The sequence below is a fragment of the Ochotona curzoniae genome, unplaced genomic scaffold, assembly GCF_017591425.1.
Source record: "Ochotona curzoniae isolate NIBS_2020 unplaced genomic scaffold, NIBS_Ocur_1.0 scaffold_4937, whole genome shotgun sequence".
Lineage (NCBI taxonomy): Eukaryota > Metazoa > Chordata > Mammalia > Lagomorpha > Ochotonidae > Ochotona > Ochotona curzoniae.
The window spans coordinates 5,896,399-5,919,000 of NW_024467126.1; the positions used below are offsets into that span (position 1 = coordinate 5,896,399).

General features: G+C 61.7%; 1 protein-coding gene across 2 annotated transcripts in view; it reads right to left on the reverse strand.

Moving 5' to 3' along the window:
* AP2A2 (adaptor related protein complex 2 subunit alpha 2) overlaps window positions 1-22,602 on the reverse strand; it is a 67,264-nt gene that overhangs the window by 20,798 nt on the left and 23,864 nt on the right. For both annotated transcript variants that reach the window (XM_040971134.1, XM_040971135.1), the window contains exons 2-6: window positions 16,728-16,796; window positions 13,085-13,227; window positions 12,714-12,907; window positions 4,680-4,809; window positions 821-922 (exon numbers count right to left, since the gene is read on the reverse strand). In XM_040971134.1, the coding sequence (XP_040827068.1) occupies window positions 821-922; window positions 4,680-4,809; window positions 12,714-12,907; window positions 13,085-13,227; window positions 16,728-16,796 (638 nt within the window). The remainder of the gene's footprint in view (window positions 1-820; window positions 923-4,679; window positions 4,810-12,713; window positions 12,908-13,084; window positions 13,228-16,727; window positions 16,797-22,602) is intronic.

Consider the following 22,602-nt stretch of genomic DNA (forward strand, 5'->3'; position numbering starts at 1 on the left):
CTCCCCTCTGCCCTGGGTCCCACACACCATCAGAACCCCACCCCACTCCCAGGAGGGGTGCAGTCCCACACTGGGGCCTCCCCTCTGCCCTGGGTCCCACACACCATCAGAACCCCACCCCACTCCCAGGAGGGGTGCAGTCCCATGCTGAGGCCTCCCCTCTGCCCTGGGTCCCACACACCATCAGAACCCCACCCCACTCCCAGGAGGGGTGCAGTCCCACACTGGGGCCTCCCCTCTGCCCTGGGTCCCACACTAGGAAGAAGCTAGAGTGAGAGACTAACCTGGGCCACCAGCCTATCTTCACCGCCAAATTCACAGCCAGACCAAGTCCCATACACTCTAAAGTCACACCCCAACAGAGCACAGCAGTCCGCATCCACACGCCCTCTCCACCCCTGCCCCACACGCACCTGCTTAGCCCACACCAATCTTGCCCCACCCATACCCCGCTCACCTGGCCTGCCCAACCTTGACCTGTCACACTGTCATGCCCACACCACAACCCATGCCCTGCCATGTCCACGCCCTCCCCATCTGAATGCCCAACCCCCACCTGCCATACCACAGCCCACCTGCTACACACACCACAGCCTACGCCCTCACCACAGTTAATGCCCACCTGCCCGGCCCCTGCCCACCTGCCACACCCACACCACACCCCTGTCCACCTATCATTCCTGACCCTACTCACCTGCCATGCCCACACCACAGTCCAGGCCCACCTGCCATGCCCTGCCATGCCACCCTGCCCTGCCTGGACCTGCCCCACCAACCCCTGACCTGCCCACCTGCCCACCTGGGCCCCGGCGCCACTCACCCTGCTCAGCCTGGAGACGGCCAGGGACACAGAGGCCTTGAACTCCTCTGGGTTCTTCTGCGCCAGGGTCGTTATCAGGCTCGTGGCAGCCGTGACCACACCCTGAAAAACAGAGGCAGCCAGCCATTCTCATTGCAGTCAAGTTTCAGAGCAGACCGCGCACTTTCAGCTCGTTTTCCAAATACAATCCCACAGACAGTTCCAGACTGAGCCACCACACACAGCCTTCAGGCTGCCCCAGCGGACCCACCACCCACACGTCTTCCTCTGTCCTGCTCGCTGGAAGCAGCCAGCCAGTGTGCTAGTCAGCGTCCTTGCTGCAGCCCACACGTCGCAGGCCACACCCCAGCGCTCAGGCCAGTGTCCAGCTCCACTCCCATCCTACCCTCCTGCTTACACATGTGCCGCAAGCAGGCAGACAAGGGCTCACAGGCCTGCACCACGTGGACGACCACTGGCTGTGGCCCCTGGCTCTGGCCTGGCCTAGCACTGGCTCTGGCATCCATTTTGCAAGTGTGTGGAGGATGGCACCTGGATGCCAGCCTGCAACCTGCTAGGCTGGACTCACGGCTTATCTGCCCATGAGCTGAGGCCTGCGTCCAGCCCTGTGTGCACAACATGACCTGACATAACTGAAGGCTCCAGAGGGTTAGACATGCCTTCCAGCCAATGACAGTGCCAGTGCTGGGTGGGAGGACTGCTGGGGACTGCCCTTCTGCCTGGTCTACTACATAAGCTGCTCCATGTGGTCTACTCTGTCTGCTGGATGCAGACATGCTCCATCAGACTGCCCCAGGGTTCTGCAGCCTCACCACGTCGGTGGTCTCGGCCTGCTGGCAAGAAGCCAACCCCCTCCCTGGAGAACAGTCAATTGGTGGGTACGAGACTTCTGCCTCTAGCTCTCTTTCAAATAAGTTTTTACCAGAGAGCAGACAGGGAGATGTGGCCTTGCACGACCAGTCCCTGCCCCAGGCGGGCTCGTGGCTACACTGCCCCAGTCCTCTGAGCCCACAGCCAGCAGGCAGCCTGCAAACACCCCAGCCCCACCCGCAGGCCCTGCTCACACAGGCCGCCAAGGCTAAGCGTGGGGGGCAATTTCTCACATGGAAGAGCCAGGGAGAGTGGCACTGCTGGCTGCGAGCTGTGAGCATCACCCTGAGCCTTAGGACCCACACAGCCAGGCTGGAGCCTGGAGGCCCAAGGAGACAAGTCAAGGCCCACGGCAGAGGTTCGGGGCCAGGAGAGTGCCGAGTGCCCACCACAGAGTATCCAGGACAGCGAGTCTCCCTCGGGGCACGTGCTCGGCCCCCATCAGAGTGGAAACAGGACAGGGAACATGCCTGTCCCCCCTGAAAAACCCCCCGCCTGTCCCCCCCTGACAGACCCCCCGCCTGTTCCCCCTGACAGACCCCCCGCCTGTCCCCCCCGACAGACCCCCCGCCTGTTCCCCCTGACAGACCCCCCGCCTGTCCTCCCCGACAGACCCCCCGCCTGTCCCCCCTGACAGCCCCCCCGCCTGCCTGTCCCCCCTGACAGACCCATGCCTGTCCTCCCTGACAGACCCCCCGCCTGTCCCCCCTGACAGCCCCCCCGCCTGTCCCCCCTGACAGACCCCCCGCCTGTCCCCCCGACAGACCCATGCCTGTCCTCCCTGACAGACCCCCCGCCTGTTCCCCCGACAGACCCCCCGCCTGTCCCCCCAACAGACCCCCCGCCTGTTCCCCCCTGACAGACCCCCCGCCTGCCTGTCCCCCCTGACAGCCCCCCCGCCTGTCCCCCCTGACAGACCCATGCCTGTCCCCCCTGACAGACCCCCGCCTGTCCCCCCTGTGACAGACCCCCCGCCTGTCCCCCCTGACAGCCCCCCCGCCTGTCCCCCCTGACAGACCCCCAGCCTAGCCCCCCTGACAGACCCCCCGCCTGTCCCCCTGACAGACCCCCGCCTGTCCCCCTGACAGACACCCCGCCTGTCCCCCCGACAGACCCCCCAGCTTGTCTGGCCTGGTGCCAGTTGCCACCCAGGGTCTGACCAGTGCAGGTGCCAGTAACTGTGAGCCTGTTTCACCCCATGGGTAAGACTTGACCCATACCACCCACACTCCTCACCCTCTCCCATCTGGGGCTCCCCTCCTCCCTGGGCTGTGCCCGGCTCAGGCCACACCACAGTCAATGCCTGCCAGCATCTCACAGGACGCCTGTGCCAAGGCCTGGATTCTGAGCCCAGGGCTCTTCAGGTAGTGGGTTCTGTGTGTAACCCGGGGGTCTGTCAGGGTGCACAGGCAGGCCGGGGTCTCAAAACCCCACGCACGCAGCCCAGAAGGTCTCATGGCAACACACTCCCACGTGCAGAGACGTCTCAAGTGTCCCCGTGGGGGAATTCAGTTCTGGGACAGCAGGAACTGGCCAGCACACTCCGCCAGCCACTGGGCAGGACACATGGACTCGTGGTTTCCGGGTTACGCACAGAACCCAGGCAGGACAGGCCCCGCTACACCGGTGACCTCATGGGGCCTGCCCTGGAGTGTGGGCAGCACCTGGCACTGCCCGTGTCCAACCTCCACTGCTGTGTGCAAATGGGGGCTGAGCTCACTGCCTAGCCGCAAAGGGCCACGCGTATACATGGCCATGCAGAGGGTCCCTACGTGTCCACGGGGCTGCGCTCAGTTGCACACTACTCTCAGCGTAACCCGACGCGTCCATGGTGCTGTGCTCAGCCATGTGAAGTGACTGCACACAAAACGTGTCGCACCAGCCCTAAGCAGGGCCGCCGAGAGAATGACCTGCCACCTGCTGCTCTTGGTCTCTGCGTCCTATGGGCCCCCTTCCAGGATGTCCGGAAACAGCCCGGGGACAGGGGCCTCGCACCCCACACTGCGCCTTCTGACAGTGCAACTGGGAGGTCACACACACCCCACGCCACACTGGGCTGTGCTACTGCAATTATCCCCACACTGACCATCCCCCAGAACGACCATCCCCCACAGTGGTCATCCCCCACAGCGGCCTTCCCCAACACTGGCCATCCCCCACACTGGCCATCCCCCATAGTGGTCATCCCCCAACAGCAGCTGTCCCCAACACTGGCCATCCCCCACACTGGCCATCCCCCAGAACGACCATCCCCCATACTGACCATCCCCTAGAACGACCATCCCCCACACTGGCCATCCCCCATAGTGGCCTTCCCCAACACTGGCCATCCCCCACAGTGGTCATCCCCCACAGCGGTCATCCCCAACAATGGCCATCCCCTACACTGGCCATCCCCCACACTGACCATCCCCCCACAGCAGCCATCCCCCACACTGACCATCCCCCCACAGCAGCCATCCCCCACACTGACCATCCCCCCACAGCAGCCATCCCCCACACTGACCATCCCCCCACAGCAGCCATCCCCCACACTAACCGTCCCCCACACTGACCATCCCCCCACACTGACCATCCCCCACATTGACCATCCCCCAGAACGACCATCCCCCACACTGACCATCCCCCACAGCGGCCTTCCCCAACACTGGCCATCCCCCACACTGGCCATCCCCCACAGTGGTCATCCCCCAACAGCAGCTGTCCCCAACACTGGCCATCCCCCACAGCAGCCATCCCCCACACTGACCATCCCCCCCACACTATCCGTCCCCCACACTGACCATCCCCCACAGCAGCCATCCCCCACACTGACCATCCCCTCACACTGACCGTCCCCCCCCACACTATCCGTCCCCCACACTGACCATCCCCCACACTAACCGTCCCCCACACTGACCATCCCCCCACACTGACCATCCCCCACACTGACCATCCCCCACAGCAGCTGTCTGGTGGGTCAGGGTGGACTGAGTGCAGAAGCGCTTACCAGATGCTGGTCATTGAGGAGGTGGACCACTCGGGATGTCCAGTCACCCATGGGCACGAGGTCAGGGGATGTTCTATACAAGCGCAGCAGACACAGGGCGGCACTCTGCTTCACACTATCCATAGTGTCTCTGAAAGACAGATGGCACGGGCACTTGCCAGCAGCCGGTCCAGCCCCCGGGGCCCCCATGAGCTGGGCATCCCCATGAGCTCAGCAGCAGGCCAGAAGGCCCCCGACAAGGCCGCTTCGCGCCAGCTCCTCTCCCCTCAGCTCTGCCCCATGGACCCCAAGCACAGGCCGGGCAGCCTGGGACAGCACTGCCGGCAACCTCTGGCACCACCCCCACATTCCCCAGTTGCTCTGAGCAAGCCTGCCTTGGGCACTGAGCGCGTCCACTCGATGCCCCCGTGCCCAGGCCAGCACCCCAGCAGCCAGCCCAGCCCCGGGGCCCTGCAAACTCCAGAGCTCACTGGCTGTCTCCTGTCTTGCCTCCAAAGCAGCTTCAGCTGGGGAAGCACTGTGGGGCAGCGGGCAGAGCCGCCCATGGGACTCCAGCACCCCAAATGGGCACCAGTTCATGTCCCAGCTCCTCCCCTTCCCATCCAGCTCCCTGCCTGTGGCCTGGGAAAGCAATCAAGTACGGCCCAAAGCCTTGGGACCCTGCACCCACAGGAGAGACCTGGAAGAGGCTCCTGACTCCTGGCTGTTGCCTGGCCCAGCCCTAACCATTGTGAAAATTTGGGAAGTAAACCAACAGATGGAAGATCTCTCTCTCTGACCTTCAAATAAATATAGCTTTAAGAAAACAGCTTGGGGCCTGGCACCATGGCCTAGCGGCTAAAGTCCTTGCCTTGAATGTGCCGGGATCCCATATCGGCGCCGGCTCTAATCCTGGCAGCTCTACTTCCCATCCAGCTCCCTGCTTGTGGCCTGGGAAAGCAGTCGAGGACAGCCCAAAGCTTTGTGACCCTGCATCCGCATGGGAGACCCAGAAGAGGTTCCTGGTTCCCGGCTTCAGATCGACGCAGCGCCAGCCATTACGGTCATTTGGGGAGTGAATCGTCGGATGGAAGATCTTCCTCTCTGTCTCTCCTCCTCTCTGTATATCTGACTTTGTAATAAAAAATAAATAAATAAATCTTAAAAAAAAAAAAAGAAAAGAAAAGAAAACAGCCTGGCAGGCTGGTGTGGCAGGCAGCCTAGTGACAATCCTCTCCTTGCTTGTGCTGGATCCCACCTGGGCGCCAGTTCTTGTCCCACTGTTCCATTCCCATCCAGCTCCCTGCTTGTGGCCTGGGAAAGCAGTCCAGGACAGCCCAAGGCCTTGGGACCCTGCACCTACGTGGAGACCCAGAGGTGGCTCCTGGCTTCAAATTACCTCAGCCCTGGCGGATGCAGCTACTTGGAAAGTGAACCAGTGGATGGAAGATCTTCCTCTCTGTCTCTCCTCCTCTCTAATATATCTGACTTTCCAAATAAATAAAATAAAATATCTCAGAGCTCTCTCTGCCAGAGTTCTGGCCCCTTGCCTTCTCTCCCCTGAGCAGCAGGGACAGACACCTTGAGGGCCTACTGCCTGATGAGGCACATGAGGAGAGGCAGGGGTGAGGGCTGAGTGGGAGGGGGAGGCACGTGAGGAGAGGCAGGGGTGAGGGCTGAGTGGGAGGGGGAGGCAGGGGGAAGGGGAGCCAGGGGTGAGGGCTGAGTGGAAGGGGGAGGCAGGGGCAAGGGGAGGCAGGGGTGAGGGCTGAGTGGGAGAGGGGAGGCACGTGAGGAGAGGCAGGGGTGAGGGCTGAGTGGGAGGGGGAGGCACGTGAGGAGAGGCAGGGGTGAGGGCTGAGTGGGAAGGGGAGGCAGGGGCAAGGGGAGGCAGGGGTGAGGGCAGAGTGGGAGGGGAGGCAGGGGGAAGGGGAGGCAGGGGTGAGGGCTGAGTGGGAGGGGGAGGCAGGGGGAAGGGGAGCCAGGGGTGAGAGCTGAGTGGGAGAGGGGAGGCACGTGAGGAGAGGCAGGGGTGAGGGCTGAGTGGGAGGGGGAGGCACGTGAGGAGAGGCAGGGGTGAGGGCTGAGTGGGAGGGGGAGGCAGGGGGAAGGGGAGCCAGGGGTGAGAGCTGAGTGGGAGAGGGGAGGCACGTGAGGAGAGGCAGGGGTGAGGGCTGAGTGGGAGGGGGAGGCACGTGAGGAGAGGCAGGGGTGAGGGCTGAGTGGGAGGGGGAGGCACGTGAGGAGAGGCAGGGGTGAGGGCTGGGTGGGAGGGGGAGGCAGGGGGAAGGGGAGGCAGGGGTGAGGGCTGAGTGGGAGGGGGAGGCAGGGGGAAGGGGAGGCAGGGGTGAGGGCTGAGTGGGAGGGGGAGGCACGTGAGGAGAGGCAGGGGTGAGGGCTGGGTGGGAGGGGGAGGCAGGGGGAAGGGGAGGCAGGGGTGAGGGCTGAGTGGAAGGGGGAGGCAGGGGCAAGGGGAGGCAGGGGTGAGGGCTGAGTGGGAGAGGGGAGGCACGTGAGGAGAGGCAGGGGTGAGGGCTGAGTGGGAGGGGGAGGCACGTGAGGAGAGGCAGGGGTGAGGGCTGAGTGGGAAGGGGAGGCAGGGGCAAGGGGAGGCAGGGGTGAGGGCAGAGTGGGAGGGGAGGCAGGGGGAAGGGGAGGCAGGGGTGAGGGCTGAGTGGGAGGGGGAGGCAGGGGGAAGGGGAGCCAGGGGTGAGAGCTGAGTGGGAGAGGGGAGGCACGTGAGGAGAGGCAGGGGTGAGGGCTGAGTGGGAGGGGGAGGCACGTGAGGAGAGGCAGGGGTGAGGGCTGAGTGGGAGGGGGAGGCAGGGGGAAGGGGAGCCAGGGGTGAGAGCTGAGTGGGAGAGGGGAGGCACGTGAGGAGAGGCAGGGGTGAGGGCTGAGTGGGAGGGGGAGGCACGTGAGGAGAGGCAGGGGTGAGGGCTGAGTGGGAGGGGGAGGCACGTGAGGAGAGGCAGGGGTGAGGGCTGGGTGGGAGGGGGAGGCAGGGGGAAGGGGAGGCAGGGGTGAGGGCTGAGTGGGAGGGGGAGGCAGGGGGAAGGGGAGGCAGGGGTGAGGGCTGAGTGGGAGGGGGAGGCAGGGGGAAGGGGAGGCAGGGGTGAGGGCTGAGTGGGAGGGGGAGGCAGGGGGAAGGGGAGGCAGGGGTGAGGGTTGAGTGGGAGGGGGAGGCAAGGGCAAGGGGAGGCAGCGGTGAGGGCTGAGTGGGAGAGGGGGAGGCAGGGGCAAGGGGAGGCAGGGGTGAGGGCTGAGTGGGAGGGGGAGGCAGGGGGAAGGGGAGGCAGGGGTGAGGGTTGAGTGGGAGGGGGAGGCAAGGGCAAGGGGAGGCAGCGGTGAGGGCTGAGTGGGAGAGGGGGAGGCAGGGGCAAGGGGAGGCAGGGGTGAGGGCCGGTGGGAAAAAGGAGATAAGGGACAAAGTGTGAGCTCCCCTTGAAGCTTGAGGACACCAGCACCCTCTGGTGGGATAATGGGAGCTTACACATCTCTACAAGTTCCACACCAGCAGGCCTGCCGTCCCCACTCCCCTCTGTGCCTGGGCTTCATGCCACCCTTCACCCATCACACGTCCCGGACACTCACCTCTCCCACAGGAGACACACAACAGCCCAGCACAGGCTGACTGGGTCCTGGGGTACCCACAAAACCCAGAGCGGGCACAGGCAGCTGAGATATGGCGAGGCACTGCAGGTAAGCCAAGAGCCCCCAACAGAGGGAGCAGCCGCTGTGGCCCCAACACATGCTGGGGGTCTCTGGAGGTGCCCTCCCTCCCCACAGGCCCACAGAGGACGGCACCCGGGGGCCTGTCGGGGCCCAGTGCTGCGCACAGCATCCTGGACTCACTCTGTATTCAGTGCACCTGCTGCAGGTAGAGGTAAGCCGGGAACCTGGTCGCCGGCTGCCCTTGGGTTTGCAATCGCAGTCAGCCTGCACACGGCCCCACATCAGGCCCATTAGCAGATATTTTAGGTGCTGCAGCCAAAGCACGGCCAGCCAGACACGGAGTCAGAGTCTAGGGGTGGCTCACGGTTCGACTCCTGGTGTTTCCCCTGGGCAGAGGCCACAGCAGGCTCCTGCCTGCCCTGGGAGGGGGTGCAGCTGGCTGATCAGCACTGAAACAGGTTCCATGCCTCGCCTTTCCCTCCTCCTCTTGTGCAATCCAAGCATCCAGCAACATCTAGTCCACCGACAGCCTGACACAGGTTCCAGAGGCTCAGTACACCTGGCTCCCCCAATTAACTATAGGGCAACTTGGGCCTCCTGCCACTTAATTAGTTAATGAATGCATGAAACTCTGTCCTGATTGGAGGAGGAGAGATTATAACCCCTGACGGCGGCCACCCAGAGCAGAGGCTCCTGGCGTGCAGTGGGAGCTGCTGTCTGCACCTCCCATGTCAGCACCTCCTAACACCTACATGTGAGTCTGAGGTGATCGCCTGCACTTTGCAACACCCTCCCCAGCTCCTCCAGACACAGCCTTACTGTCACAGCACAGCCCGACGGCTCCATTCTGCTCTGCGCCTGCCGCCGCCCCAGCTGCAGAGGACACACGTCCACAGGCGCCCTCTGCCATGGAGCATCCAGACCGAGGCACTTCACTCAGGCATCCACCCTCGGCCAGAGTTCAAGAGTAGGTCATTTCTCTCCGGGAGTAGCCAGTGTTTCCATGTGGTCTGAGTGTTCCAAGACAACAGAAGGCCTTCCATGACTGGCCCCCCTGGAGCGGCTCCAGGGAGATGGCCCAGCCCTACGCCCGGGGACCCACTGCCCCCACGACCTTACCTGGAGAACCCAAGGACCTACCCACAATAGCCCTGAGCCAGGGGAACCTGTGGACCCTGCCCACCAAACCCTATACCCAAGCAACCCAAAGAACCTTCCCGCCACAGCCCTGTGCCCAGGGACATGCAGGCCATGCCCGCCACAGCCCTGTGCCAGGGAAACCCGCCCACCCTGCCCACGACAACCCTATGCCAGGGAAACCCACCAGCCTTGCCTGCCACAGCCCTGTGCCCAGGTACCCACGGCTCCTGCCCGCCACAGCCCTGTGCCCAGGCACCCGCGGCTCCTGCCAGCCACAGCCCTGTGCCCAGGCTTCTCTGGGAACTGCTTTGCCTTCCTTCACAGCCAACAGCCGGTGGGCCACAGGCTCACCCAGATGCTGTAACTGCACATGCACTGTGCGACCTGCAGCCTGGGGGACCCTGTGTGACATCCCAGCATCATGGTCAGGGACCCTGCAGCCTGGGGGACCCTGTGTGACACCCCAGCATCAGTCAGGGACCCTGCAGCCTAGGGGACCCTGTGTGACACCCCAGCATCAGTCAGGGATCCTGCAGCCTGGGGGACCCTGTGTGACACCCCAGCATCACAGTCAGGGACCCTGCAGCCTGGGGAACCCTGTGTGACACCCCAGCATCATGGTCAGGGACCCTGCAGCCTGGGGGACCCTGTGTGACACCCCAGCATCAGTCAGGGACCCTGCAGCCTGGGGGACCCTGTGTGACACCCCAGCATCAGTCAGGGATCCTGCAGCCTGGGGGACCCTGTGTGACATCCCAGCATCATGGTCAGGGACCCTGCAGCCTGGGGAACCCTGTGACACCCCAGCATCATGGTCAGGGACCCTGCAGCCTGGGGGACCCTGTGTGACACCCCAGCATCACAGTCAGGGATCCTGCAGCCTGGGGGACCCTGTGTGACACCCCAGCATCATGGTCAGGGACCCTGCAGCCTGGGGGACCCTGTGTGACACCCCAGCATCACAGTCAGGGATCCTGCAGCCTGGGGGACCCTGTGTGACACCCCAGCATCATGGTCAGGGATCCTGCAGCCTGGGGGACCCTGTGTGACACCCCAGCATCATGGTCAGGGACCCTGCAGCCTGGGGGACCCTGTGTGACACCCCAGCATCATGGTCAGGGACCCTGCAGCCTGGGGGACCCTGTGACACCCAGCATCAGTCAGGGATCCTGCAGCCTGGGGAACCCTGTGACACCCCAGCATCATGGTCAGGGACCCTGCAGCCTGGGGGACCCTGTGTGACACCCCAGCATCACGGTCAGGGACCCTGCAGCCTGGGGGACCCTGTGTGACACCCCAGCATCAGTCAGGGACCCTGCAGCCTAGGGGACCCTGTGTGACACCCCAGCATCAGTCAGGGACCCTGCAGCCTGGGGGACCCTGTGACACCCCAGCATCACGGTCAGGGACCCTGCAGCCTGGGGGACCCTGTGACACCCCAGCATCACAGTCAGGGACCCTGCAGCCTGGGGAACCCTGTGTGACACCCCAGCATCACGGTCAGGGACCCTGCAGCCTGGGGGACCCTGTGTGACACCCCAGCATCAGTCAGGGACCCTGCAGCCTGGGGAACCCTGTGTGACACCCCAGCATCAGTCAGGGACCCTGCAGCCTGGGGGACCCTGTGTGACACCCCAGCATCAGTCAGGGATCCTGCAGCCTGGGGGACCCTGCAGCCTGGGGAGCCCTGTGTGACACCCCAGCATCATGGTCAGGCTCCCAACTACTGCTTATTTAAGCACCTCTTTGACCACAAGCTCTTTCCACACATAAAATCAGACCCTAGGAGCCTACAGAGACCAGGACGCGTGCTGAGCAAAGGATAGGGCATCAGTGCCTAGAGGCAGCAGGTCCAGGGGCCTCACTGAGATGTGCTGTGGCATCAGTAGGCGAGGAGTTGAGGGCACACTGGCTCCAAGCCAGCAAGCCTCCCCATGTCCAGTCCTGCCTAGCCCCACCCCTCAGTCGCACTGTCTCCATCCTGGCAACTTGAGCAATACCCCGGTATCCGCCACCAGAGGGCAGCAGCACTTCCATGGGGACAAGCAGGACAGCAGATCTTGCACAAAGCTTCCTGGGCAAACCCAGCCCATGGCCCCCTGGGCAGACTGTCCACGGCCTCCTGGGCAAACCCAGCCCATGGCCCCCTGGGCAGACTGTCCACAGCCCCCAGGGCAGACTCCATCCATGGCCTCCCAGGCACACACAGCCCCCTGGGCAGACTCCATCCATGGCCTCCCAGGCACACACAGCCCGCAGCCCCTGGGTGGACCCTGTGCATGGGGGGACCTGTTTCTCCAAAGCCTTCCACCACCTCCTCCAGTCTGCCACGCGGGAGGGGGCTATGTCCACCCACTTCCCTGTAGGCTGCCAACTCTGCTCAGCCAGTGTTGGGGCACTGACCATTTCCTGCCCTGTGATTGGCCCTTTGCCCTGATTGGTGTGCCTTGGTGATCTTTAAGCTGATTGGACAAGTTTGACAGTTAAGCGGGGGCTTGGCGAGGGAGGGGCTGGAGCTTAACGGTCATAACGGTTTCAACGGAAGATCGGAATAAAGCGCCTCGGAGACTCTCTCAAGTGTCGGGTGATTTCTTCCGCGGGACGGGAGGACCCCAATAGGCCAGTCCACACCAGCCTGGTCCAGAGTAAACCAGGCTATCCATCTCCTCCTGGGTGCCAGCATCATGCTGAGGTCTGAACCCACAGTGGGGGAAAGACTCCCCTCCTATGTCCACCCTCCAAGTCTCAGCAGTGCTGGGCGGGGAAGACTAAACTTGCCCTGTAGCCCAAAACCTCACCAGCCACAGGAGAGTGAAGGTTACACATCATGAGGTCCACACAGCTCATCCTTGACCACTAACCACGAGGGCACGCTGTCCACACGTGACCACTTCACCATGAGGACACACTGCCCAACTGTGACCACTGGCCATGAGGCTGCCCTGCCCATCTGTGACCACTTCACCATGAGGACACACTGCCCAACTGTGACCACTGGCCATGAGGCTCTCCTGCCCACACGTGACCACTTCACCATGGGGACACACTGCCCATCTGTGACCACTGGCCATGAGGCTGCCCTGCCCACACGTGACCACTTCACCATGGGGACACACTACCCAACAGTGATAGCTCACTATATGGCACACTGCTCACCTGAGACCACTGACCAGAAGGGGGCCCTGCCCGCCCATGACCGCTAACCAGACGGGGCCCTGCCCGCCCATGACCAGTACACACCCTGCTACGAGGATCTTGGGGATCTCCCCGGCGAACGCCTCGGCCATCTCGCGGCTGCCCACGTTGGCGATGCAGTGCAGGGCCAGGCCCATGAAGGTGGGGTTCCGGCTGGCCAGGTCGTTCTTGATGGCGTTGTTGATGAGGCGGATGAGCTCGCTGTTGGAGTTCACCAGCACAGAGATGAAGAGGTAGCCCTGTGTGGAGAGGACGCACCACGCAGTGACCCCACCGCCCCAGCACCGCACCTGCCGTGTGCGCCGCGTACAGCACCAGCCCCGGGAGCACTGGGCCACCCAGCAGGGGACAGGCCCCTGCTCAAGGGTGCACAGCCTGCAGCAGCCCCACTCGGGCCCGGCCCCCACGGCACTCACAATCTGCTTCTCCGTGTATCTGTTGGAGCTGAGCAGGTTTACAGCCTCCATGTGTCCAAAGTCAATGTCGTGACCGAGGAGGAAGATGAAGAGCAACTTGCAGACATACTTCTTCTTACTGTAGCCATCAAGAGCCTTGTCACCTACAGAGCAGGGCAGGAGTCACCTCACGGGCCAGCGAAGGCCAGGGCAGCAGCGGGAGGGGCCGCGGGCAAAGCACTGAGCCGAGACTTTCAAACCCACAAGCTGGCACGCCTGGCATCCCAGGTTCCACCTCCCAGGAAGGTCGGGCCGAGGCTGTGGCACAGAGTCAACCTCGGCCTCACTCAATCCCTCCTGTGGCTAAAGAACCTGCGAAGCCACCCAGGGCTGACGCGTTTCTTTCTGAAAGATCCAGAAGGGTCATAGGTGGTCAGAAGTTGCCCACCACTGATTCACTCCCCAATGGCTGTAACAGCTGGAGCTGGGGCAGCACATGCTCTAGGGCCAGAAACTACCCACACCTCCCCCATGGGCCGGGGACAGGCCGGGGACTCAGGACTTGGGCCGTCTTCAGCTGCCCTCACAGGCCTCCCCCGTGGGCCGGGGACAGGCCAGGGACGCAGGATTCGGGCTGTCCTCCGCTGCCCTCCCAAGCCCGTCAGCATCACAGCTGGGAGTCAGGTGCTGGTGTCCCACATGGGGGCCCTGCCCACACACCACAAGGGCCACCCCAAGCCAACCGCTCCAGGGGCAATTACTGAGCAGATGAGCCCACCGTGGACTGGCAGGGCAAACCCATCCCTGCAAGACATCAAACCTCACTTCACAGAGAATGCCCTAATGCCAGGGGCCTGGGGGCACAGTTCTTTGGGACCACAAGCAGGGCTGCAACCTGAGCTGGCTCAGGAGGGGTGGGACATGCACAAAGGCACCTTGGGTCAGGGTGGGCAGACTGGGTTCGCTAAGGAGTAGGCCACTCGTGTCCCAGGGACAAGCGCCTCATTGTAAACTGCTTCCCTCTTACGTGGGAACCACCCAACTTGCTGTGTGTCCTCTCCCACGCTGATTCTCTTCAAAACCACCAGCTCTGTATTGGGCCCAACCAGGTTTTGACGCCAGCATCCAGAGCAAGGCTGAGTCTCAGTAACGTCTGGGCTGCACAACGCAGACGCCATTGCTGACCCTTCCTCCGGGCAGACAGGGAGGGGCGCACAGGGCCAGCCACATCGTGCCCCCAGCCATCGTGCGGCCTACAAAACTGCTCCGGCACCAGCTATTCTAGAGCAGCTGCATGTGGGTCAACGCCCATATCAACACAATCTCCACCCAACACCATGCAAAGCCTGAGAAGATCCACACACAGCACCGGCTCCCTCGGCCATCTCCTCCCTCAGCACCGGCTCCCTCAGCCATCTCCTCCCTCAGCACCGGCTCCCTCAGCCATCTCCTCCCTCAGCACCGGCTCCCTCAGCCATCTCCCACAGCACCGGCTCCCACAGCCATCTCCTCCCTCAGCCATCTCCTCCCACAGCACCGGCTCCCTCAGCCATCTCCTCCCTCAGCACCGGCTCCCTCAGCCATCTCCTCCCTCAGCACCGGCTCCCTCAGCCATCTCCTCCCTCAGCACCGGCTCCCTCAGCCATCTCCTCCCTCAGCACCGGCTCCCTCAGCCATCTCCCTCAGCACCGGCTCCCTCAGCCATCTCCTCCCTCAGCACCGGCTCCCTCAGCACCGGCTCCCTCAGCCATCTCCTCCCTCAGCACCGGCTCCCTCAGCCATCTCCTCCCTCAGCACCGGCTCCCTCAGCCATCTCCCTCAGCACCGGCTCCCTCAGCCATCTCCTCCCTCAGCACCGGCTCCCTCAGCACCGGCTCCCTCAGCCATCTCCTCCCTCAGCACCGGCTCCCTCAGCCATCTCCTCCCTCAGCACCGGCTCCCTCAGCCATCTCCTCCCTCAGCACCGGCTCCCTCAGCACCGGCTCCCTCAGCCATCTCCTCCCTCAGCACCGGCTCCCTCAGCCATCTCCCTCAGCACCGGCTCCCTCAGCCATCTCCTCCCTCAGCACCGGCTCCCTCAGCCATCTCCTCCCTCAGCACCGGCTCCCTCAGCCATCTCCTCCCTCAGCACCGGCTCCCTCAGCCATCTCCTCCCACAGCACCGGCTCCCTCAGCCATCTCCTCCCACAGCACCGGCTCCCTCAGCTCCTGGCTCATGGTGCCCTCTGTGACATGTGGGGAGAAGCAGCAGCTGGAAGACCTGGATTTATCTTTCCCTCTGTAACTCTTCCTTCTAATAAATAAACAACTTCCCACTCCACGCCTGCCAATACACAGGCAGACTGAGGTCTGGCACGCACCATGTCCCCTCCCACACTGGCCTCAGACCCCGCGTGCTTCTAGTGCAGACACCAGAGGCAGAAGGATGGTTCTGGAAACGGGCTCGTGCTGCCCATGCAAGGGACCCAGGCTGAGTGCTCAGCTCCAGATTCAGCCAGGCCCCAGCTGCAAGTGCAGATGGGGGAGGGGTGACATGCACCCTCCCTCCTGTCTCTGCTCCCTCTAACTGTGACAACAAGTGCTGGCAGGAAGGCCAAGGGGCCTCCATGCGGCGCAATCCCACAGGAAGACAGCAGGGCCGCAGGGCTTCAGTGCCAGGCAGCCAGACCCCTGCTGGAGCTGCACTCCCACGCTGGGCTCACGCCCACAACAGGTGGCAGTTGCATCAAGACCTCCACTCACACCCTGGTTCTCCATGGCCACAAGGTGGAAGAGCCAGCCCCATCACAGCAGGTGGACACGCCACATTCCACTCCTGCTTGGGACATACGTCCATGCTCAAACCTCTAGCACTACGTTTTCTCATTAATGATTTATTTAGAAAGTCAGAAAGAGGGAGAGACAGAAAAGGGTGTTCTACTCCCCTGGGGGCCAGCACTGTGGGAAATGGCTGGGCAGGCTGGCACCAGGGGCCAGCACTGAGGGAAATGGCTGGGCAGGCTGGCACCAGGGGCCAGCACTGAGGGAAACAGCTTGGCTGGCTGGCATCCAGGGGCCTGAACTGTGGCATATTGGGCTAAGTGTCCACCTGCAGCTGGCATCCCATACAAGCAGCAGTTCCCATCCCAGCTGGTCCACTTTTGGCCCAACTTCCCATTACTGCCTGCGGAAAGGCAGCAGAGAACAGCCAAGCATCGCATTCCAGATGAAGCTCCTGGCCTGAGCCTGTCCGCGGCTTTTGGCCATCTGAGGAACAAGCCAGGGGACAGCAGCTCAGTCTGCATGGCTGTGGGTGTACACACATGGGTGTGCAGTATACACACATAGGTGTGGGTAAACACGTGTGTGAGGGTGTACACGTGGGTATGTGGGGTGTATACATGTGGTCTGGGTGTACATGCGTGGGTGTACATGCGTGGGTGTGGGTGTACACACACAGGTGTGGATGTACACGCATGGGTGTAACATTCTCTCTCTGACTTCCAAAACAAACAGATATATTTTTTAAAAGGGGGTGGCACTGGAAGGCAGGCCAGCTTGCATCCTCACAGCTGCCCGTGCCCTGAGCAGGTCACCATCTAGCATGCACCCGACCCAGAGGCACGTGAGGGCAGAAGGCATCCCACGGCAGGCCCCACCGCCCCGGCACCGCCCGGCCACTCACCTTTGAACTTAGACCGAATGTTCGCCAGCTCCTTGTTGATCCTCTTTATCTCGGCCTCTTTGCTTTTGCCTGAAAAACACAGACAGGCCTTTAGTTCACCTTCACTCCATCATAGGCCACTGCGTGCGGGTGGCCCAGGGCTCCCGGCTCAGGCCTGCTGCGGCCAGCTGATGCAAGGACACAGCAGACCCGTGATGCATCCCTCTGCCAGGGGATGGTCCAACAGCACCATTTTTTTAAAGTTTGGTTTTCATCTGAAAGGCAGAATTACAGAGGGTAGAAGAAAAACAGAGAGAAAGAATGATCCATCCGCTGGTTCACCCCTCAAATGGCCACAATGGCTGGAACTGATCTCCCGGCACTCCCGTGTGGCGCAGCGTCCCAAGGACATGGGCCATCCTCCACTGCCCTCCCCAGTCATAAGCAGGGAACTGGAGGGGAAGTAGAGCAGCCACGACCTGAACCTAGGTCCACTCCAAATGCCAGAGCCAAAAGTGGAAGCTTAGTCCACCACACCATGGTGCTGGCCCCCAGTACAGCTTCTTAATTCCACCTTTTTACCACAGCTTTGGAACTGGAAGGCCGCCAGATGTCTGCTAATGTCTTCCCTGGGGCCAACGCTGTGACATAGCTGGGAGAGCCACACCCTGGGAGGCCAACATGCAATAAATATGCCTGCTGCATCGTGTCCCGGTCACTCCACTTTCGACCCAGCTCCCCACTAAGGGCCTAGGAAAAGCAGTGCACAATGGCCCAAGTGTTTGGGCATCCGCTCCATGTGGGAGGCCCAGAACAAACTCCTGGCTCCTGGCTTCCGCCTGGCCCAGGGCTGGCCACTGCAACCAACTGGGCAGTGAAGCAAGTTTCAAAGACCCCTGTCTCTCTGTAGCTTCCTCTCTCTGTCTAAACAAATTTGAGGGGTCAGTGTGGCATGGTAGACTCATCTTGCACCTGCCTGTGGCACCGGCATTCCATGTGGGTGCTGGTTCATGCCCTGGCTGCTTCACTCCCATCCAGCCCCCTGCTTGTGGAGTAGAAAACAGCAGAAGATACCCCAAAACCACATTAGGACCAGGAAAGAAGCTTCTGGCTCCTTGCTTCAGACTGGCTCAGCTAGCTCCAGCCACTCCAGCCATTTGAGTGTGAATCAGTGGGTGAAAGGTCTCTCACTCTTCATCTCCCCTCTCTCTATAATTTTGCCTTTCCAATGAAAATAAATAAGTCTTTTAAAAAATTAAAGTTCAATGCTTAAAATTCTTTAAAAAGAATGAACTGATTAGCAACTAATACTAGTTTACTGCTGAACACAACTACCATTGCGCGCTCCCGCAAGGCTCGCCAAGCAAGACCCCAGATACCCCATGCACGAGGAGGGCCAAGTCACACGTGCATTGCACCCCCTACTGAGGGCTGACCCCCTGTGACTATGAGTGTCACAGAGCCAGGACCACCTGCAGCCCACGCCCACTGGGGCCAACAGACCAGGAAGGCCACATCCTGACCGTTTTAACTTCTACTCTTGTGTGGAAGGCAGAGATCTTCTATCCACTCGTCCTCTTGCTAAAGCCAGAGGTTGCACTTCAGGCTGGATCTCCCGCACGGGCATCTGTGCCACCAGTAGTGCCCTCCAAGGGTGCCCCAAGGCAGGTACTACCAGCCTGGGAAGCGGCACCAGGACTCCCACCATCACTGAGACATGGACACAGCAGTGTAGCCCAAGATTCCAGCAGCACCTTAGCCACACATGGACACCCACCCAGCAATGCAAGACACGGGAAACATTAACCCCACGGGGGCGGGGGCGACGCTTTCTCTTTAAACCCCTTCAAGGGAGCACCGGCAGAGCGGATTACAGGAGAATCCTCTCGGGCAGGCTTCGGGTCAGCAGGCTCACCACCGGCAGCACGCAGAGCCTGGAGGCCAGAGCAAAGGGCGGCTCTGCGGCCTTGCACAGACCACACAGGGCTGCCACACGCAGCGCTGACTGACACAAGCAGGGCAGGCTGGCACACAGATGCTGACACACACAGCTGACTGACAGACCCCACAGAGCACGCAGACTGCCAGGAAGGGCTGGCTGACCGAGGACCCACAGCACTCCAGCTCGGCCCATCACCAGCCACACCTGCACCATAGGACGCGTCGTCTCCCTTTTCCATGTTCTGATTTGGCATTTTACCACACCTGCTTATCCTACCCGAGAGGCCCAGGTGTCAGCCACAGGGAGCTGTCAGTCAGCGGGAACACTTCCCCTAGCAGCTACAGACAGCCACGCTAGCACAATGAATGCCCACCTGGCTGCAGGATTCATCAGCAACACCCACCCCAACACTCCCAACCCCTGCCGGTCCACCAGCGCCCTTGCTCCCGCACTGCCCAGTGCCAAGCCACCCAGGCAGCCCTGTAGCCATGCTCCATCCTCACTGAAGCCACCAAGGCGGGGGCACCTGTGCTGGGCACCCCAACCCCCCAGGCCAGCCCAGGCGCCCCTGCATGGCAGTGGCCTCAGCACGAACCACAGTGCGCATCCTGCCACGGCCCAGTGGAGCAGAAAGAAGCTGACCTTCATGGAGGAATGAGCCTGGGGATTGTGGAGCGGCTGGACCCACCCTGAGCTCCCAGGGTCAAAGGCCAGCCACTCAATGGCTGGTGGCCAGTCTCAGGACTCTGCACTCTCCCATCAGAGAGGCAGCATGCCCCACCACACTGAGAGCTGCTGGACTGGCTGGCTGTGGCCACACTCGGCCCTCAATGACTCACCACACTCAATGCTGCTGAGGGAACAGGAGATATGGACTGTGGGACAGTGGTCACAAAAGGCTCTGCATACCAAGCAAGCAGGGCCTAGGCGATGGCTCTGTGGCTAACTCCTCGCCTTGCATGCCCGGGATCCCATAGGGCTGTTGACTCATGTCCCAGATGCTCCACTTCCCATTCAGCTCCAAGCTAGTGGCCGAGCAGAGCAGTCGAGGATGGCCAAAGCCTTGGGACCCACATTCATGTGGGAGACTTGGAACAGAATACTGGCTCACACTCACAATATCGTTATGGGACACAGTCACACCCACAGCATCCCCCTGGGACAGTCACACCCACGGCATCCTCCTGGGACAGTCACACCTACAGCATCCTCCTGGGACAGTCACACCTACAGCATCCTCCTGGGACAGTCACACCCACGGCATCCTCCTGGGACAGTCACACCTACACCATCCTCCTGGGACAGTCACACCCACGGCATCCTCCTGGGACAGTCACACCTACAGCATCCTCCTGGGACACAGTCACACCTACAGCATCCTCCTGGGACAGTCACACCTACAGCATCCTCCTGGGACAGTCACACCTACAGCATCCTCCTGGGACAGTCACACCTACAGCATCCTCCTGGGACAGTCACACCCACGGCATCCTCCTGGGACACAGTCACACCTACAGCATCCTCCTGGGACAGTCACACCCACAGCATCCTCCTGGGACAGTCACACCCACGGCATCCTCCTGGGACACAGTCACACCCACAGCATCCTCCTGGGACAGTCACACCTACAGCATCCTCCTGGGACAGTCACACCCACGGCATCCTCCTGGGACAGTCACACCTACAGCATCCTCCTGGGACAGTCACACCTACAGCATCCTCCTGGGACAGTCACACCCACGGCATCCTCCTGGGACAGTCACACCCACAGCATCCTCCTGGGACAGTCACACCTACAGCATCCTCCTGGGACAGTCACACCCACGGCATCCTCCTGGGACAGTCACACCTACAGCATCCTCCTGGGACAGTCACACCTACAGCATCCTCCTGGGACAGTCACACCTACAGCATCCTCCTGGGACAGTCACACCTACAGCATCCCCCTGGGACAGTCACACCCACGGCATCCTCCTGGGACAGTCACACCCACGGCATCCTCCTGGGACAGTCACACCTACAGCATCCTCCTGGGACAGTCACACCCACGGCATCCTCCTGGGACAGTCACACCTACACCATCCTCCTGGGACACAGTCACACCCACGGCATCCTCCTGGGACAGTCACACCCACGGCATCCTCCTGGGACAGTCACACCCACGGCATCCTCCTGGGACAGTCACACCTACAGCATCCTCCTGGGACAGTCACACCCACGGCATCCTCCTGGGACAGTCACACCCACGGCATCCTCCTGGGACACAGTCACACCCACAGCATCCTCCTGGGACACAGTCACACCTACAGCATCCTCCTGGGACAGTCACACCCACGGCATCCTCCTGGGACAGTCACACCTACGGCATCCTCCTGGGACAGTCACACCTACAGCATCCTCCTGGGACAGTCACACCCACGGCATCCTCCTGGGACAGTCACACCTACGGCATCCTCCTGGGACACAGTCACACCCACAGCATCCTCCTGGGACAGTCACACCCACGGCATCCTCCTGGGACAGTCACACCTACAGCATCCTCCTGAGACACAGTCACACCTACACCATCCTCCTGGGACACAGTCACACCCACAGCATCCTCCTGGGACACAGTCACACCCACAGCATCCTCCTGGGACAGTCACACCTACGGCATCCTCCTGGGACACAGTCACACCCACATCATTCTCCCGGGAAACATCCATATGCCATAACCTTCACTGTTCCAAGATACAAAACTCAGGTTTTGTGCAGATCCCCAGAGCTTCCCCTTGGCTGAGTATCAGAGCAGAAAGTAGGCACATACAATGCTGGCTGGGCACGGCGGGGACGTCGCCACCTGGCTTGAATCCCTGTTACGTTGCTCTGCACAATATAGGAGGCCATGGTGTTGGCTCATGTAGTCAAGCCACTGCTGGCCGGTTCACACTTGAAGACCCCAATGGTTTCTGGATCCTGGCCCAGTCCTGGTCACCGCAGGCTACTCGGGGCTGTAGTAGCCAGTGGCAGCCATCTTTGTCCACACCTATGGCACGGCTACCTGCACCCTGGACATGGGCCCTGGCGCCCATCTGACACTTGCCTCCTCTGGTATGGATGTGCTGCCCATCCAAGCACCAGCCTCTGATGACGCCCTCGTTTGCCTGGGTCCCCAACATCCCAGAGTGTGGAAACAACCCATTCTGCCAACCACACACTAGCTGGTGCGTTTGTGTTTTTTTGGTTTGTTTTTTTTTTAACCAAAATTTGACTGTAAAACTGACAATGAAGCAGGGTTTAACTGTTGTGTCCCTCAAGAACCAAGAATTACATTTTCCTGATGGAGCCATGACTATGGGACATGTGACCAAACGTTCTGAGAGAAGTCACCCATCACAAAGCTGTGGCGGTTGAGGCAGGTGTGCCCCACCTTCCCCACTGGTCACTGGGCTGCCCTCTCACATACAGTGCCCCCACACCTGCCCCACCTTCCCCACTGGTCACTGGGCCTCCCTCTCACATGCAGTGCCCCCACACCTGCCCCACCTTCCCCACTGGTCACTGGGCCTCCCTCTCACATGCAGTGCCCCCACACCTGCCCCACCTTCCCCACTGGTCACTGGGCTGCCCTCTCACATACAGTGCCCCCACACCTGCCCCACCTTCCCCATTGGTCACTGGGCCTCCCTCTCACATGCAGTGCCCCCACACCTGCCCCACCTTCCCCACTGGTCACTGGGCCTCCCTCTCACATGCAGTGCCCCCACACCTGCCCCACCTTCCCCACTGGTCACTGGGCCTCCCTCTCACATGCAGTGCCCCCACACCTGCCCCACCTTCCCCACTGGTCACTGGGCCTCCCTCTCACATGCAGTGCCCCCACACCTGCCCTTCATCAGGCACATGACTTGGGTCTATCTTTTTTCATGTTTATTTTCATTTGTCTGAAGGCAAACAAGCGAAGCAGAGTCAGAG